The sequence below is a fragment of the Pseudophryne corroboree genome, chromosome 11, assembly GCF_028390025.1.
Source record: "Pseudophryne corroboree isolate aPseCor3 chromosome 11, aPseCor3.hap2, whole genome shotgun sequence".
Lineage (NCBI taxonomy): Eukaryota > Metazoa > Chordata > Amphibia > Anura > Myobatrachidae > Pseudophryne > Pseudophryne corroboree.
The window spans coordinates 354,055,464-354,074,230 of NC_086454.1; the positions used below are offsets into that span (position 1 = coordinate 354,055,464).

The window sequence follows — 18,767 nt, forward strand, 5'->3', positions numbered from 1 at the left end:
TGAGGTTTGCATCTGTGGTAAGCAGAACCCAATTCTGAATCCTGAACCTTCGACCCTCGATGAGGTGAGAAGTCTATAGCCACCACAGAAAGGAGATCCTGGCTGTTGGCGACAGACGGATCATCTGGTGCATGTGAAGATTCGATCCGGACCATTTGTCCAATAGATCTAGCTGGAAGGGCCTCACATGAAACCTTCCGTACTGAAGCGCCTCATAAGAGGCCACCATTTTCCCCAGAAGGCGAATGCATAGATGCACCGAGATCCGGGTTGGCTTCAGGACAGCCCGAACCATCGACTGGATTACCAATGCCTTTTCCAAGGGAAGGAACACTCTATGAGACTCTGTGTCCAGTATCATTCCCAGTAAAGGAAGCTTCTGTGTCGGTTCCAGGTGAGATTTTGGTAGGTTCAGAAGCCACCCGTGATCCAGGAGTAGTCTGGTTGAGAGGCCAATGCTGTCAAACAACCGCTCCCTGGACGGAGCCTTTATCAGAAGATCATCCAGGAATTATGTTCACTCCGTTTGCAGAGTAGAAACATCATCTCTGCCATCACTTTGGTGAACACTCTCGGTGCCGTGGAGAGACCAAATGGCAGGGCCTGAAACTGGTAGTGACAGTGCTGCAGTGCAAACCGAAGATGAGCCTGATGAGGCGGCCAGATCGGAATGTGAAGGTACGCATTCTTGATATCCAGAGACACTAGGAATTCCCCCTCCTCCAGACATGAGATCACCGCTCTCAGACTCCATCTTGAATTTGAACACTCGTAAGTACGGGTTCAACGACTTGAGGTTCTGAATCGGCCTCATCGAACCGTCCAGTTTCGTTACTACAAACAAGTTGGAATAGTATCCCTTGTTTTGCAGATGAGATGGAACTGGAACATTGACCCGAGTCTGTACCAGTTTTTGAGTGGCATCCTGTAAGGTTATACTTGCCTCTTGTTAAACTGGTAATCCTGATTTGAAGAATCTGTGAGGTGGAAGCTCCTGGAACTCCAGTCTGTAGCCCTGGGAAATAAGAGCTATGACCCAAGTATCCTGGCACGACGTTGTCCAGATGTGACTGAAGAATTTTAGCCGAGCGCCCACATGCCAGTCTTCCAGGCATCTCGGTTCACCGTCATGCTGAAGGTTTTGAGGAAGCAGAACTGGAGCCCTGTTCCTGTGAACCGGCAGTTGCTGGTTTGCGTGGTTTACCTCTAGCGCCTCTGGTGGCGGTAGAACTTCTGGGCTTGCCCCTAAACTTGGCAGTCCGAAAGGACTGTAAATTGGGTCCTGAGTAGGCCTTCCTAGCAGGGGGAGCAGCAGAAGGAAGATATGTGGACTTACCCGCAGTAGCTTTGGAGATCCATTTGTCTAGTCCATCTCCAAATAAGGCCTCGCCTGTGAAAGGTAGGACTTCCACGCCTTTCCTGGAGTCCGCATCCTCAGTCCACTTGTGTAGCCATAGACCCCTGCGTGGAGACACTGCCAAAGCTGTAGTGCATGCATTAAGCAAGCCTATTTCTTTTATGGCTTCCACCATAAAGTTCGCAGAGTCCTGTATATGTTGCAGGAGCAAAACAATCTCCCCTTGAGGTAAGGTATCTAACCCCTCAATTAGGTTACCCGACCCTTTACCAATGGCTAGCGTAATCCACCCACATGCTATAGCGGGTCTCTGGGCCACCCCCGCAGCTGTATACAAAGATTTGAGCATAGTCTCAATTTTGCGGTCAGCCGCGTCTTTTAGGAGCCTGCTCCCGGGACAGGCAATACAGTTTTCCATGAGAGCCTGGATACTGATGCATCAACTATCAGTGGATTTTTCAAATTTTCTCCTATCCTCAGGAGGAAAAGGAAAGGATAACAACCAGGTATTTGAAATTTCCTATCAGGATTAACCCATGATTCTTCAAACAGGGTATTTAGGGGCAGATGTATTAACCTGGATAATGTATAAGGAAGTGATAAACCAGGGATAAATGCAAGGTGATATACGCACCAGCCAATCATATCCAATATGTAAATTAACAGTTAGGAGCTGATTGGCTGGTGTGTTTATCACCTTGCATTTATCACTGTTTTATCGCTTCCTTATGCCATCTCCAGGTTAATACATCTGCCCCTTAGTTCCTTTGACCCAGGAAAAGTGGCTGAAGATTTCTTTTTTATATTAAAATAAGATTTTACTTACCGATAAATCTATTTCTCGTAGTCCGTAGTGGATGCTGGGACTCCGTAAGGACCATGGGGAATAGCGGCTCCGCAGGAGACAGGGCACAAAATAAAAGCTTAAAGATCAGGTGGTGTGCACTGGCTCCTCCCCCCATGACCCTCCTCCAAGCCTCAGTTAGGATACTGTGCCCGGACGAGCGTACATAATAAGGAAGGATATTGAATCCCGGGTAAGACTCATACCAGCCACACCAATCACACCGTACAACTCGTGATCTGAACCCAGTTAACAGTATGATAAACGCAAAGGAGCCTCTGAAAAGATGGCTCACAACAATAATAACCCGAATTTTTGTAACAATAACTATATACAAGTATTGCAGACAATCCGCACTAGGGATGGGCGCCCAGCATCCACTACGGACTACGAGAAATAGATTTATCGGTAAGTAAAATCTTATTTTCTCTGACGTCCTAGTGGATGCTGGGACTCCGTAAGGACCATGGGGATTATACCAAAGCTCCCAAACGGGCGGGAGAGTGCGGATGACTCTGCAGCACCGAATGAGAGAACTCCAGGTCCTCCTCAGCCAGGGTATCAAATTTGTAGAATTTAGCAAACGTGTTTGCCCCTGACCAAGTAGCTGCTCGGCAAAGTTGTAAAGCCGAGACCCCTCGGGCAGCCGCCCAAGATGAGCCCACTTTCCTTGTGGAATGGGCTTTTACTGATTTTGGTTGTGGCAATCATGCCACAGAATGTGCAAGCTGAATTGTACTACAAATCCAACGAGCAATCGTCTGCTTTGAAGCAGGAGCACCCAGCTTGTTGGGTGCATACAGGATAAACAGCGAGTCAGATTTTCTGACTCCAGCCGTCCTGGAAACATATATTTTCAAGGCCCTGACAACGTCAAGCAACTTAGAGTCCTCTAAGTCCCTGGTAGCCGCAGGTACCACAATAGGTTGGTTCATGTGAAATGCAGAAACCACCTTAGGTAGAAATTGAGGACGAGTCCTCACTTCCGCCCTGTCAGAATGAAAAATTAAGTAAGGGCTTTTATATGATAAAGCCGCCAATTCTGACACACGCCTGGCTGAAGCCAAGGCTAACAGCATCGACACCTTCCATGTGAGATATTTTAAGTCCACAGTGGAAAGTGGTTCAAACCAATGTGACTTTAGAAAACTCAACACAACATTGAGATCCCAAGGTGCCACTGGAGGCACAAAAGGAGGCTGTATGTGCAGCACCCCTTTTACAAAAGTCTGAACTTCAGGTACTGAAGCCAGTTCTTTCTGGAAGAAAATCGACAGGGCCGAAATTTGAACCTTAATGGACCCCAATTTTAGGCCCATAGACAGTCCTGTTTGCAGGAAATGAAGGAAACGACCCAGTTGAAATTCCTCTGTAGGGGCCTTCTTGGCCTCACACCACGCAACATATTTATGCCAAATGCGGTGATAATGTTTTGCGGTTACGTCCTTCCTGGCTTTGACCAGAGTAGGGATGACTTCTTCTGGAATGCCTTTTTCCCTCGGGATCCGGCGTTCAACCGCCATGCCGTCAAACGCAGCCGCGGTAAGTCTTGGAACAGACAAGGCCCCTGCAGTAGCAGGTCCTTTCTTAGAGGTAGAGGCCACGGTTCGTCCGTGAGCATCTCTTGAAGTTCCGGGTACCAAGTCCTTCTTGGCCAATCCGGAACCACGAGTATAGTTCTTACTCCTCTCCTTCTTATGATTCTCAGTACTTTTGGTATGAGAGGCAGAGGAGGGAACACATACACTGACTGGTACACCCACGGCGTTACCAGAGCGTCCACTGCTATTGCCTGAGGGTCCCTTGACCTGGCGCAATATCTGTCCAGTTTTTTGTTTAGACGTGACGCCATCATGTCCACCTTTGGTTTTTCCCAACGGTTTACAATCAGGTGGAAGACTTCTGGGTGAAGTCCCCACTCTCCCGGGTGAAGGTCGTGTCTGCTGAGGAAGTCTGCTTCCCAGTTGTCCACTCCCGGAATGAACACTGCTGACAGTGCTATCACATGATTTTCCGCCCAGCGAAGAATCCTTGCAGCTTCTGCCATTGCCCTCCTGCTTCTCGTGCCGCCCTGTCTGTTTACGTGGGCGACTGACGTGATGTTGTCCGATTGGATCAACACCGCCTGACCCTGAAGCAGAGGTTTTGCTTGACTTAGGGCATTGTAAATGGCCCTTAGTTCCAGAATGTTTATATGAAGAGATGTTTCCATGCTTAACCACAAGCCCTGGAAATTCCTTCCCTGTGTGACTGCTCCCCAGCCTCTCAGGCTGGCATCCGTGGTTACCAGGATCCAATCCTGAATGCCAAATCTGCGGCCCTCTAGTAGATGAGCACTCTGCAGCCACCACAGGAGAGACACCCTTGTCCTTGGCGACAGGGTTATCCGCTGATGCATCTGCAGATGCGATCCGGACCATTTGTCCAGTAGATCCCACTGAAACGTTCTTGCATGGAATCTTCCGAATGGAATCGCTTCGTAAGAAGCCACCATTTTTCCCAGGACCCTCGTGCACTGATGCACTGAGACCTGTCCTGGTTTTAGGAGGTTCCTGACTAGCTCGGATAACTCCCTGGCCTTCTCCTCCGGGAGAAACACCTTCTTCTGGACTGTGTCCAGAATCATTCCTAGGAACAGTAGACGTGTCGTTGGAATCAGCTGCGATTTTGGAATATTTAGAATCCACCCGTGCTGACGTAACACTACCTGAGATAGTGCTACTCCGACTTTTAACTGTTCCCTGGATCTTGCCCTTATCAGGAGATCGTCCAAGTAAGGGATAATTAAAATGCCTTTTCTTCGTAGAAGAATCATCATTTCGGCCATTACCTTGGTAAAGACCCGAGGTGCCGTGGACAATCCAAACGGCAGCGTCTGAAACTGATAATGACAGTTTTGTACTACAAACCTGAGGTACCCTTGGTGAGAAGGGTATATTGGGACGTGGAGATAAGCATCTTTGATGTCCAGAGACACCATATAGTCCCCTTCTTCCAGGTTCGCTATCACTGCTCTGAGTGACTCCATCTTGAATTTGAACCTTTTTATGTAAGTGTTCAAGGATTTCAGATTTAAAATTGGTCTCACCGAGCCGTCCGGCTTCGGTACCACAAACAGCGTGGAATAATACCCCTTTCCCTGTTGCAGGAGGGGTACCTTGATTATCACCTGCTGGGAATACAGCTTGTGAATGGCTTCCAAAACTGCCTCCCTGTCGGAGGGAGACTTTGGTAAAGCAGACTTCAGGAACCGATGAGGGGGAAACGCCTCGAATTCCAGTTTGTACCCCTGCGATACTACCTGTAGAATCCAGGGATCCACTTGCGAGTGAGCCCACTGCGCGTTGAAATTCTTGAGACGGGCCCCCACCATATCCGAGTCTGCTTGTAAAGCCCCAGCGTCATGCTGAAGACTTGGCAGAAGCAGAGGAGGGCTTCTGCTCCTGGGAAGCGGCTGCATGGTGCAGTCTTTTTCCTCTTCCTCTGCCCCGGGGCAGAAAGGAGTGGCCTTTTGCTCGCTTGTACTTATGGGAACGAAAGGACTGAGTTTGAAAAGACGGTGTCTTTTTCTGCTGATGTGGAGTGACCTGGGGTAAAAAGGTGGATTTTCCAGCCGTTGCCGTGGCCACCAGGTCCGATAGACCAGCCCCAAATAACTCCTCCCCTTTATACGGCAATACTTCCATGTGCCGTTTGGAATCCGCATCCCCTGACCACTGTCGCGTCCATAACGCTCTTCTGGCAGAGATGGACATAGCACTTACTCTTGATGCCAGGGTGCAAATATCCCTCTGTGCATCACGCATATATAGTAATGTATCCTTTAAATGTTCTATAGTTAACAAAATATTGTCCCTATCCAGGGTATCAATATTCTCGGTCAGGGAATCCGACCATGCGACTCCAGCACTGCACATCCAGGCTGAGGCGATTGCTGGTCGCAGTATAACACCAGTATGTGTGTATATACTTTTTAGGATATTTTCCAGCCTTCTATCAGCTGGTTCTTTGAGGGTGGCCGTATCAGGAGACGGTAACGCTACTTGTTTTGATAAACGTGTGAGCGCCTTATCTACCCTAGGGGGTGTTTCCCAACGCGCCCTAACCTCTGGCGGGAAAGGATATAATGCTAATAATTTTTTAGAAATTAGCTGTTTTTTATCGGGGGAAACCCACGCTTTTTCACACACCTCATTTATTTCCTCTGACTCAGGAAAAAATATTGGTAGTTTTTTCTCACCCCACATAATACCCTTCTTTGTGGTACTTGTAGTGTCAGAAAGGTTCAATGCCTCTTTCATTGCCGTGATCATGTAACGTGTGGCCCTACTGGACATTACGTTTGTCTCGTCACCGTCGACACTAGACTCAGTATCTGTGTCAGGGTCTGTGTCGACCCACTGAGGTAACGGGCGTTTTAGCGCCCCTGACGGTGTTTGAGACGCCTGGACAGGCACTAATTGATTTGCCGGCTGTCTCATGTCGTCAACAGTTTTTTGCAAATTGCTGACATTATCACTTAATTGTTTAAATACAATCATCCAGTCAGGTGTCGACTCCCTAGGGGGTGACATCACCAACACAGGTAACTGCTCCGCCTCCACATCATTTTCCTCCTCATACATGTCGACACACGCGTACCGACACACAGCACACACACCGGGAATGCTCTGATAGAGGACAGGACCCCACTTAGCCATTTGGAGAGACAGAGGGAGAGTCTGCCAGCACACACCCAGCGCTATATATATATATACAGGGATAACCTTATATAAGTGTTACTCCCTTATAGCTGCTGTTAATATATTTATTTGCTGCCAAACGTGCCCCCCTTTCTCTTTTTTACCCTGATTCTGAAGCAGGACTGCAGGGGAGAGTCAGGGAGCCGTCCTTCCAGCGGAGCTGTGAGGGAAAATGGCGCTTGTGTGCTGAGGAGATAGGCTCCGCCCCTTCACGACGTCCTTATCTCCCGCTTTTTTGTGTAAAATGGCAGGGGATTAAAATACATCCATATAGCCCAGGAGCTATATGTGATGTATTCTGTTTTGCCACCTAAGGTATTCTGTTATATTGCGTCTCAGGGCGCTCCCCCCCCAGCGCCCTGCACCCTCAGTGACCGGAGTGTGAAGTGTGCTGAGAGCAATGGCGCACAGCTGCGGTGCTGTGCGCTACCTTAGTCTGAAGACAGGATGTCTTCTGCCGCCGATTTCACCGGACCTCTTCGTCTCTTCTGGCTCTGTAAGGGGGACGGCGGCGCGGCTCCGGTGACCCATCCAGGCTGAACCTGTGATCGTCCCTCTTGAGCTAGTGTCCAGTAGCCTAAGAAACCCGATCCACTCTGCACTCAGGTGAGTCCGTTTCTTCTCCCCTTAGTCCCACGATGCAGTGAGCCTGTTGCCAGCAGGACTCACTGAAAATAAAAAAACCTAACTAAACGTTTATTCTAAGCAGCTCAGGAGAGCCACCTAGATTGCACCCTTCTCGGCCGGGCACAAAAATCTAACTGAGGCTTGGAGGAGGGTCATGGGGGGAGGAGCCAGTGCACACCACCTGATCTTTAAGCTTTTATTTTGTGCCCTGTCTCCTGCGGAGCCGCTATTCCCCATGGTCCTTACGGAGTCCCAGCATCCACTAGGACGTCAGAGAAAATAAGATTCCTCACTCTCCTCTGTCACCTTATCAGGGATATTCAGAACTTCTCTGACAGCTTCTATAAGAGTCTCTATTCCCTGCGACAGAGTACCCTCCCCCACCTCGGAGTCCACATCACCCTCCTCCATGTCTGACCCCTCATCATCCGAGTCAGACTGCAGGATATGGACCAAAGTGCGTTTTTGCAGACAAATGGCAGGGGACTGAGACTCTGGTTTGGGTACCGAGTCTCTTTTCATAAACTCAAGTCATAGATTGTCTTAAGTATTGCATCTCTTTCTCATTCCGAGACAACTTAGTAGAGATTGTGGAAATCATTCCCCTAATGGAGTCCATCCATGCTGGCTCTGCCCCACTAGCCTGGGAAGGGATACTACATTGAGTACACACTAGTGAACCCCCTGGGGAAAAGGAGCACTGGGGGTCATTCCGACCCGATCGCTCGCTGCAGTTTGTCACAGTGCAGCAATCGGGTCGGAACTGCGCATGCGCCGGCGCATGGCAGCTTTCGTTACCTAGCGATCGCCTCTGAGACAGAGACGGTCGCTAGGCGGGAGGGGGCTGAACGACGGCGTTAAGCCGCCGTTTAGGGGGAGCGGTCCGGCCAACGCAGGCGTGGCCGGACCGCTGGGGGGACGTGTCACGCAGCCGCTGCGGCCAGCGGGAGCGACGAGTAATCCCTGCCAGCCGCAGGAGCTGTGCTGGCGGGGAGTTACTCCTCAAATACAAAGCCATCGCCTCTGTGCGATGCTTTTGTATTTGTGCAGGGGGGCCGGCACTGACATGCAGGGCGGACGAGCCCTGTGCTGGGCGTCCCCCCGCACAGCTACAATCAACTCGGAATGACCCCCACTGTGCCTTACATGAAACACACTCTTTGCTTGTCATGCAACAGTGACAGCACACACACACAGGAAAAGGTTAAATGCACAATTAACCCACAAAGAGCCCTTCCAGGGAGACACAGAGGGAGTATGGAACCTGCACACGGCGCCCTTATCGCTAATGCCAAGCTTAGCCGGGTCGCAGACTAAGTACCCTGATAGGGGAGTTAGAACACTAATAAATCGCTCCCCCCCTGCTATGACCCACTGGTACCTCTGAGGTAATCTGGAGTCACACTGGAGGAGCTGTGCGTTCCTGTCAGTCAGCGTCTGTCAGCTGCGGAGGGAAAATGGCACTGGTGAGCTGCTGGATCTGCTCATAGTGAAGCCCCGCCCCTTCAATGGCACGCGGCCTTCCCTTTCTTTTTTATACTGGCTGTATGTGTCTTGTGCATAAAATGGAGACAGACTCCTTTTATGGCTTTGTTGCCAGTCTGGGTACTGTGTCCGCTGTTCAGCACCTGTGTCTGTACAAAGCGGGAGACGCAGTCTGTCCCGTTTAGAAGCCGTGCGTCTCTGTACCCTCATGCCGCCATAATGGCCGGCGACCCGCTAACCGGGACGCCGGCCTAGTACTCACCACTCTATCTTCTGGCTGTTAGGGGTGGCGGCGTGCTGCGGGAATGTACGCTCGCCGTGGTGGGGCTTGCGAATAGTTCCCTCAGGAGCTCAGTGTCCTCTCAGCGGGGAACGGGACCATTAACCCTTCAAGAGGTTGAGCCCCCCCCTCCCCTAAGTCTCACAAAGCAGGCAGGCTGGTGCCATCCAGTCCTGCCTGAAAACAACAAACACAGAAAATAAATGCAGAAAACTCTGCAGGAGCTTCCAGAGATGTGACCGGCTCCTCTGGGCACATTTTCTAAACTGAGTCTGGTAGGAGGGGCATAGAGGGTGGAGCCAGTCCACACTATCAAATTCTTAAAGTGCCCACGGCTCCTAGTGGACCCGTTTATACCCCATGGTACTAAATGGATTCTCAGTATCCCCCAGGAAGTAAGAGAAACTAGATTTTTGCCCGCAACTTCGCCAGTGTGGAAACTTTAACGCAATAAGATAATTTTCATTGCGCCCATCATCAATTTTAAGTTCACTACCCAACCCCTAACCGTGAAGATACACAGCCTACATGTTAACGGACAGTCTAAGGAACATCTCAATTGTAAAAATGCGTTCAGCAGTTCCTGAATTTATCTTGTACAAACAACCAAACGTTCCTTATCCAGCGTTGCCCAGGTATTTAGAGTTCTATTCGACTAAACTTGGGCTTACATGTCATCAAGACGGTCCCCAATCAGCTTAGCTACCCCGAAAACTATGGATTTTACACTAATGTCGGTCATGTTGGACATTTTAGACAACACTGAACTATTATATATGCATGGACTAGAGAGACAACACTGAACTATTATACAGATGTGTCCACTTACATTTTTGCTTTTTTACAAATTTGGCACAACATGCAAAACACGGCTAAGCTGTTTTTCACGAGTCACTCCAGTATATACCACGATATTTATGCAAAGGACAGTCTATTATGTATTTCACTCCAAAAAATGAATTTTTCAATGCAGATGTCAGAAAAGTTTAAAAAAAAACAAACACACTTTATTTAAAAAAAACCGCTTTTAAAACAGGATCCGTACTTTGCAAAATCCACTGCATAAAAAATATATCTTCCTTCTTATATACAGCAGTATTCAGTGAACATTCGGTCTAGCAGTAGGGTTCTGGGATAGATGGATATTCCCAGGTGGGAGCTCACCAGGTCCGCTGGACGCCGATCTCTTTAGCGGGGGCTCTCTACTCGGGAATTGCGTTACCCGTGAAACACTGCCGTTCCCTCCGCTGGCTGTCCTCCGGCTGTGAACCTCCCGGCGCTGCACGCGCTTCTGGCCGCTCTGCTCTCCTCCGGTCCCTGAATGCTTTCTGCTGTTGTCGGATAGTGACCACGTCCACCTGCTGCCGCCGACGCGTTTCTACCTAATTGGGTCTTTGTCAAGGCACAGGTGGACATGGTCTGGTCACTCTCTTTATACTACCTATAAGGTATATGTTATACTCTCTCCTGGGTATATCCAGCCATAGACCAGGGTTCTCTTAAAGTTACATGTGGTTTTTAGATATATACATTGTAAATAAATATTCACTCAGAAAACACTTTAAAAAGACATCTTTTCCATAAGGAAATGCATATGGAAACACATAAATGTTCTTACAGATAAGATTTGATATGCTTAATCGTTTTAATTAAGGAACCACTTCAGCTCGAAGCTGCCATTCAAACCCCTCGGCTGAAGCGTTTTGAGTTCGTGTATCCACCACATTTCCTTTTTTGCCAATGCTGTGGCTACATCATTTCTTCTCCAGTTACCTTTTACCTGATCAATAACTTTAAAACTTTCAATGCTATCTGTAGAACAATTATGTGCCTCCTTACAATGTGCAGATAAACAGTGATTCTCTACACCTTTTTTAATATTTTTAAGGTGCTCGCCCATTCTTATTTTAAATGGGCGGCTCGTTCTTCCCACATATTGTCGATGACATTTGCATTGTAGCAGATAAATTACATTATTGCTCCCACATGTCAGAAATTTTGTGATCTTATATTCCTTCTTAGTATTATTCGACATAAAAGAATCTATTTTACTTCCTCCTTTACTTTTAACCCCTCGACACCCCACACATAACCCACATCGATAAAAACCCTTCGATTTAACTCTAGTGGTCATCGTGGGTTTGGGGGCAATTGCACTTTTAACTAAACAACTTTTTAGATTAGGAGCACGTTTATATATATATATAACTTGTGGATTATCGGGTAAAAATTTTTCCAGAATGGGGTCTGTTTTCAAGATTCGCCGATGTTTTTTTAGTGTTGCTTCAACCTTCTTATATTCACTGTTAATTGTGGTTTTAAAGGGTATCGTGGGCTTACTCTCTTTCCTTTGACTGGACTTATTTAGTAAATTATCTCTATCAACTGTTTCTACTTCATTCAGGACTCGCTCCAAATTACTTTGTTTGTAACCCTTATTTAGAAATTGTTCTTTCATTGTATGGGCTTGTTCTTTGTATATTTCATTTTCAGTGCAATTCCTCTTAAGGCGCCTAAATTGACTGCCTGGGACACCTTGTAGCCAGCTAGGGTGATGATTACTATCATTCCCTATAAAGGAATTACTATCGGTTGGTTTAGAGAAATTTCTTTGAAATCTTTGAAAAAAAATTTCTATAAGGAAGGTGATGAAAGTATAGAAAATATGGAATACAGAAAGGAGTTTAAAAAGAAATCTAATTTCAACCCTGTACACTGTAGAGGTCCAGCAGTAGAAACTTTTGGAAAAATGGTCATAAAAGATCTAGAAGAAGTATGCAATAGAGAGGGCAAAGGTGGAAGATGTAATAGAGGTATGAGAAAGAAAGGTAATATGACTAGAAAAGAAAGAGGCGTTAAAAAGCCTACAAGACAATTCCTCTATTACTATCAAACCGGCTGATAAGGGGGGTGGGGTTGTGATTTTAGACACAAACGTATGAAAATAAAGTCAAATTGATGCTTTCTGATAATCTGACCTATAATACCTTAAAGAAAAACCCTATGGTTAGAATCAAAAGGGAATTATACACGCTTGTAGACAAATACTGTGAGATGGGGGTAATAACGGAAAGTGAAGGGGATTTTTTGAAAATAGAAGACCCATCTCTTCCAGTGATGTACGGTCTGCCTAAAGTTCATAAGAACGTAGTGGACCCCCCCCCCCCCCCTACGTCCCATCATAGCAGGGGTGGAATCCATCACTTCAAATCTATCCCAATTAATTGACTCATATTTACAACCCATAGTATGTAAGGGTAAGGCATATTTGAAGGACACCATCCATGCCATAAATAGTTTGAAGGACATTAGTTGGCAACAGGGAGATATTTTAGTGACTGCAGACGTAGGATCTCTGTATTCGATCATAGAGCATAACTGTGGTTTACAAGCGGTGAAGAATGCTTTGGAAAAAGAAAATATGGATTCGGGTCTAAAAGATTTTATACTGGAAAGTATAGATTTTATTTTGAAAAATAACCATTTCTTTTTTAAAGATACCCATTACATACAGCGTCTTGGGACCGCGATGGGTACGAGATTCGCGCCCAGCTTCGCGAATATCTTCATGAATTGGTGGGAGGAACAGTTTGTGTGGAGCGAGCTGGGTGCGGGTCTCGTACAATACCACCGGTACATAGACGATATAATCTTTGTATGGAGGGGAGGTGTTAACTCCCTACAGAGGTTCCAGGAAATTTTGAATGACAATAATTTTGGTGTATGTTTGACTTTTGTGAATAGTGAGACCCAGGTGAATTATTTAGATCTAACGGTGTATATTAAAGATTCAGATATATGCACAAAAAATTTCTCTAAACCAACCGATAGTAATTCCTTTATAGGGAATGATAGTAATCATCACCCTAGCTGGCTACAAGGTGTCCCAGGCAGTCAATTTAGGCGCCTTAAGAGGAATTGCACTGAAAATGAAATCTACAAAGAACAAGCCCATACAATGAAAGAACAGTTTCTAAATAAGGGTTACAAACAAAGTAATTTGGAGCGAGTCCTGAATGAAGTAGAAACAGTTGATAGAGATAATTTACTAAATAAGTCCAGTCAAAGGAAAGAGAGTAAGCCCACGATACCCTTTATAACCACATTTAACAGTGAATATAAGCAGGTTGAAGCAACACTAAAAAAACATTGGCGAATCTTGAAAACAGACCCCATTCTGGAAAAAATTTTACCCGATAATCCACAAATTATATATAAACGTGCTCCTAATCTAAAAAGTTGTTTAGTTAAAAGTGCAATTGCCCCCAAACCCACGATGACCACTAGAGTTAAATCGAAGGGTTTTTATCGATGTGGGTTATGTGTGGGGTGTCGAGGGGTTAAAAGTAAAGAAGGAAGTAAAATAGATTCTTTTATGTCGAATAATACTAAGAAGGAATATAAGATCACAAAATTTCTGACATGTGTGAGCAATAATGTAATTTATCTGCTACAATGCAAATGTTAATCGACAATATGTGGGAAGAACGAGCCGCCCATTTAAAATAAGAATGGGCGAGCACCTTAAAAATATTAAAAAAGGTGTAGAGAATCACTGTTTATCTGCACATTGTAAGGAGGCACATAATTGTTCTACAGACAGCATTGAAAGTTTTAAAGTTATTGATCAGGTAAAAGGTAACTGGAGAAGAAATGATGTAGCCACAGCATTGGCAAAAAAGGAAATGTGGTGGATACACGAACTCAAAACGCTTCAGCCGAGGGGTTTGAATGGCAGCTTCGAGCTGAAGTGGTTCCTTAATTAAAACGATTAAGCATATCAAATCTTATCTGTAAGAACATTTATGTGTTTCCATATGCATTTCCTTATGGAAAAGATGTCTTTTTAAAGTGTTTTCTGAGTGAATATTTATTTACAATGTATATATCTAAAAACCACATGTAACTTTAAGAGAACCCTGGTTCATGGATGGATATACCCAGGAGAGAGTATAACATATACTTTATAGGTAGTATAAAGAGAGTGACCAGACCATGTCCACCTGTGCCTTGACAAAGACCCAATTAGGGTAGAAACGCGTCGGCGGCAGCAGGTGGACGTGGTCACTATCCGACAACAGCAGAAAGCATTCAGGGACGGGAGGAGAGCAGAGCGGCCAGAAGCGCGTGCAGCGCCGGGAGGTTCACAGCCGGAGGACAGCCAGCGGAGGGAACGGCAGTGTTTCACGGGTAACGCAAATCCCGAGTAGAGAGCCCCCGCTAAAGAGATCGGCGTCCAGCGGACCTGGTGAGCTCCCACCTGGGAATATCCATCTATCCCAGAACCCTACTGCTAGACCGAATGTTCACCGAATACTGCTGTATATAAGAAGGAAGATATATTTTTTATGCAGTGGATTTTGCAAAGTACGGATCCTGTTTTAAAAGCGTTTTTTTTTTTAAATAAAGTGTGTGTTTTTTTAAACTTTTCTGACATCTGCATTGAAAAATTCATTTTTTGGAGTGAAATACATAATAGACTGTCCTTTGCATAAATATCGTGGTATATACTGGAGTGGCAGTATAAAGACAATACTGTGAGTCTTTTGTCCATTGACAGTGGATAAGACATATGAACGACTTATTTTTTATTTTTAAGCTGTGGTATCCCTTAGAGACTGATTATAAGAGCAGCGCTGTGAAAGTCTTTATTGATTTGTGTTTTTCTAAAATTGTGTCCAAGCAGTTCTGAGGCTGATCTGCTATATATAAAGCAACACAGCTGCAAGCTGAAAGAAGCGCTTTTAAAGGGGACTGACATCCTTTTTGTTTTTCACGAGTAGCGGGTGGATGAATTTTAAAATTTTTGTTTGCCATAATAGAATATGTATAAAGTAACATATTAAAGAAGCAAATTAAGAAAAATCACAAGGCATGGCTAAATCTCTGAGTCTATGGCATGCAAAACTGTGCCATACATGGTGGGCTATAGCAAAGATGTATGTGGACACATCTGTATATGCACGGACTAGAGAGACAACACTGAACTATTATTATATATGCACGGACTAGAGAGACAACACTGAACTATTATATATGCATGGACTAGAGAGACAACACTGAATTATTATTTATACACATGGACTAGAGAGACAACGCTGAACTATTATATATGCATGGACTAGAGAGACAACACTGAATTATTATTTATACACATGGACTAGAGAGACAACGCTGAACTATTATATATGCACGGACTAGAGAGACAACACAGGTATTATATATGCATGGACTAGAGAGACAACACTGAACTATTATATATGCATGGACTAGAGAGACAAAACTGAACTATTATATATGCATGGACTAGAGAGACAAAACTGAACTATTATATACACATGGACTAGAGAGACAACACTGAATTATTATATCTACACATGGACTAGAGAGACAACACTGAACTATTATATATGCACGGACTAGAGAGACAACACTGAGGTATTACATATGCATGGACTAGAGAGACAAAACTGAACTATTATATATGCATGGACTAGAGAGACAAAACTGAACTATTATATATGCATGGACTAGAGAGACAAAACTGAACTATTATATATGCATGGACTAGAGAGACAAAACTGAACTATTATATATGCATGGACTAGAGAGACAACACTGAATTATATATACACATGGACTAGAGGGCAACGCTGAACTATTATATATGCATGGACTACACTACTTAGGAATAGGATTACCTTTGCACAGACAGAAATAAAAAGCATTATGCATAAGTCACAACATAACAATTCACATCTGCTGCCGCCAACCCTTGAACCGTCCAGTACTTACAATGCCATGAACTTCTGCAACTTTGTTGATCAGGTCTGGTCTCTGCTTCTGTATGGCTATGTAGAAAGCGTTGTTGGAGAGGTCCTCATCATACATTGCCATAAGAGCTGTCAGTTCTGCAGGCTGCGCAATAGCTGGAGGGTGATCGCTGTCATGTCTGCTCCTTCATGTCGTCTTACTATCCGAAACCGAGACGTTGGGAATATCCTGGCGGTTGCACCTAGGAAGGCCTGGGAAGACCATACAAAATAAATTTAAAAAAAAAAAACACAAACACCACCATCATTAATGAATGAGGCGGAGCCCCCTTTAATATCCGAAAGCCCACTTTTCCCCCGCAGCATGCATAATGCGCCGAGCGCAACAGAAAAAGCCGATGACGTGAGCGAATAGAGCGCAGGAACATCAAACACAACGCAATGCTTAGTAGTGTACACGGACTAAAACCATATAATCATTACTAAAAAAACAACAAAGTAACCAAAGGCTGAAAAGAATAGCAGCGCTGCAATTAGGTGTGGTATGACATGTCGGCAGTCAGAATTTCAACACGGACATGTAACATGTCGACATAACCTTTTCACTATTTTAGCCTGACCCTAAATTTAGCATTATAAGGCTAGGTCACCATTTTGACATAAGAATGTCGACAAAACGCCTAAGTCGACATTCTGACTGGAAACCCTCTTCTCAGCGATATGATCCCTATATCCTCTACAATAAATAACAGATGAATCCGCTCTAGGCTGCGTACCCCATTCCTTTCCAGCATCAGAGAGAGACGGTTTACCATAGCTGTGTCATGGCTCTGCTATAATGAGAGGGATCGCCCAGCAGCAGCGTCACCAGACCTGTTTTACACAGCGCACCCTCGGCCTGTACCGCTCCCAGCATGCAACACTAGACCTTTACCACCACTTAGGATGGAGCGGCCGTCAGTGATTTACAAGCTAGATTGAACATTGATTTGTGTGTTTACAGGAGAATATTATCTAGCCGAGTGAGGGGGAAGAACCGGAGGCTCAGTATGTGTAACTGCCTAACGTAACAAACCTAGTCTTATTTTGACAAAAATGCACCTTATTTGCAACACAATGCAAATAGGACGCACAAGGAGACTGCGCTGAGTAATGCCACACTTGTATATCTGTGAGACTGAGACTCTGAATCTGTACAGGAAGTGCTACAATGCAGCAGCCGCAGCTTTTCTCCAATGCAAGTTCTGTTCTGCTCAGTATACAGACTCAACTGCACACAGTATACAAGTGTCATATATCCCATTAATCAGCCCAGTCTCCTGATGCGTCCTAGCTGCAATGTGTTGCACATAAGATGCATTTTCTGCAACAACAAAAAAAAGGCACCCAATGTCAGCAGAGTTGCAAGGTGGCTCACTCACACCAGGTATCTCGTATTGCGTGGCGTATACAGGCTGGATGTATGAGGACGCATCTGTATATACAGAAAACAATGCAATTGCTTTCTTTGTTATATTTCACTGTCCATTTCCCAAGTAGATATTGCTAGAACTGCAGTAAAGCCGTTTGAGTAGCACAATGGTTAGCACTGCTGCATCACATTGGGACATAACTGCCTATTCGCCCAGACTTCTGAATTAGCCAGCCACCCACCTGTAGCGAGGGAATGGGCGAGACTTGATGACGCAATACTCTGCAAATCACGTCTACAAAGCAGTGTATATAGTATTTATATTATAATAGATACACACTAGGCACGACGATACCTCTGGACATGATATTCATAGATTAAAGGAGACTGTACGCGGCTTTGCTGTTCCTCACTATCCTTTCACTAGTGATATCTGCCGTCCTCCATCCATATGTTATACCTGTCCTTACTGCATGTATATTGTGAGATTTTGCAATGTTATATATTTCTATTATGTCTTTACTGCTGACTTATTGTTGTTGATCAAAACAATAAAAATTACTTAATACCAGATTGTATTATCAAGTCTCCTGGGCTCCAACAAAAATGTCAGCAAGTATGCAGTAGGGTCACAGGATGGAGTCAGACCAAAGCTCCATCTGTGAGGAGTTTGTACGTTCTCCCAGCGTTTGTGTGGGTTTCCTCGGTGTGCTCCACAGTACAAAGACATACTGGCAGTCTTCTCCTACGCACAGACCCTTTTTCTGTGACGTCCTGTGGTCAATGTGCCTGCATTGATTCAGAAACAATGGGCAGGAGATGAGATATTGGGATTGTACATCCTGTAGCCAACAAGAGCTTTCAAAAAGTTAGCAGCAGCAGCACAGAGTACTTAAGGTCGCGGAGGTCCTGCATGTTCTTGTTGCAGGCAAGTCTCACATTGGAGGGGTTAAAGCAACACGTCACCATATGCATTACCAGCACAGAGTAGTGACGCGGCGGTCCGGTCAGAAGGATGACGATGAATTGTGGCGCCAAACGCTGTAGGAAACGCAGTTAATGCATCGGATTGTGAGCTCTCCTGGCTCGCAGTCAGACATATCCCACTTCTCTGCCCGCAAAGCTTATTGTAATCAGAAAATCTCACGGCACAATTGGCGCAGCCGTGACTCCAGTTATTCGGGCCTAGTGAGAGCCCGGGGTCTGGCGTCATTTTTGTTGTTGGCTAATGTTCTCCCGTCCACAGGG

The 18,767-nt window shown here is 45.4% G+C and overlaps 1 protein-coding gene across 4 annotated transcripts in view; it reads right to left on the minus strand.

Moving 5' to 3' along the window:
• The window catches only part of ANKRD27 (ankyrin repeat domain 27), a 142,319-nt gene that overhangs the window by 113,409 nt on the left and 10,143 nt on the right, over positions 1-18,767 (minus strand). For all 4 annotated transcript variants that reach the window (XM_063946006.1, XM_063946003.1, XM_063946005.1 and 1 more), the window contains exon 2: positions 16,131-16,360. In XM_063946006.1, the coding sequence (XP_063802076.1) occupies positions 16,131-16,232 (102 nt within the window). In that variant the 5' untranslated portion in view covers positions 16,233-16,360. The remainder of the gene's footprint in view (positions 1-16,130; positions 16,361-18,767) is intronic.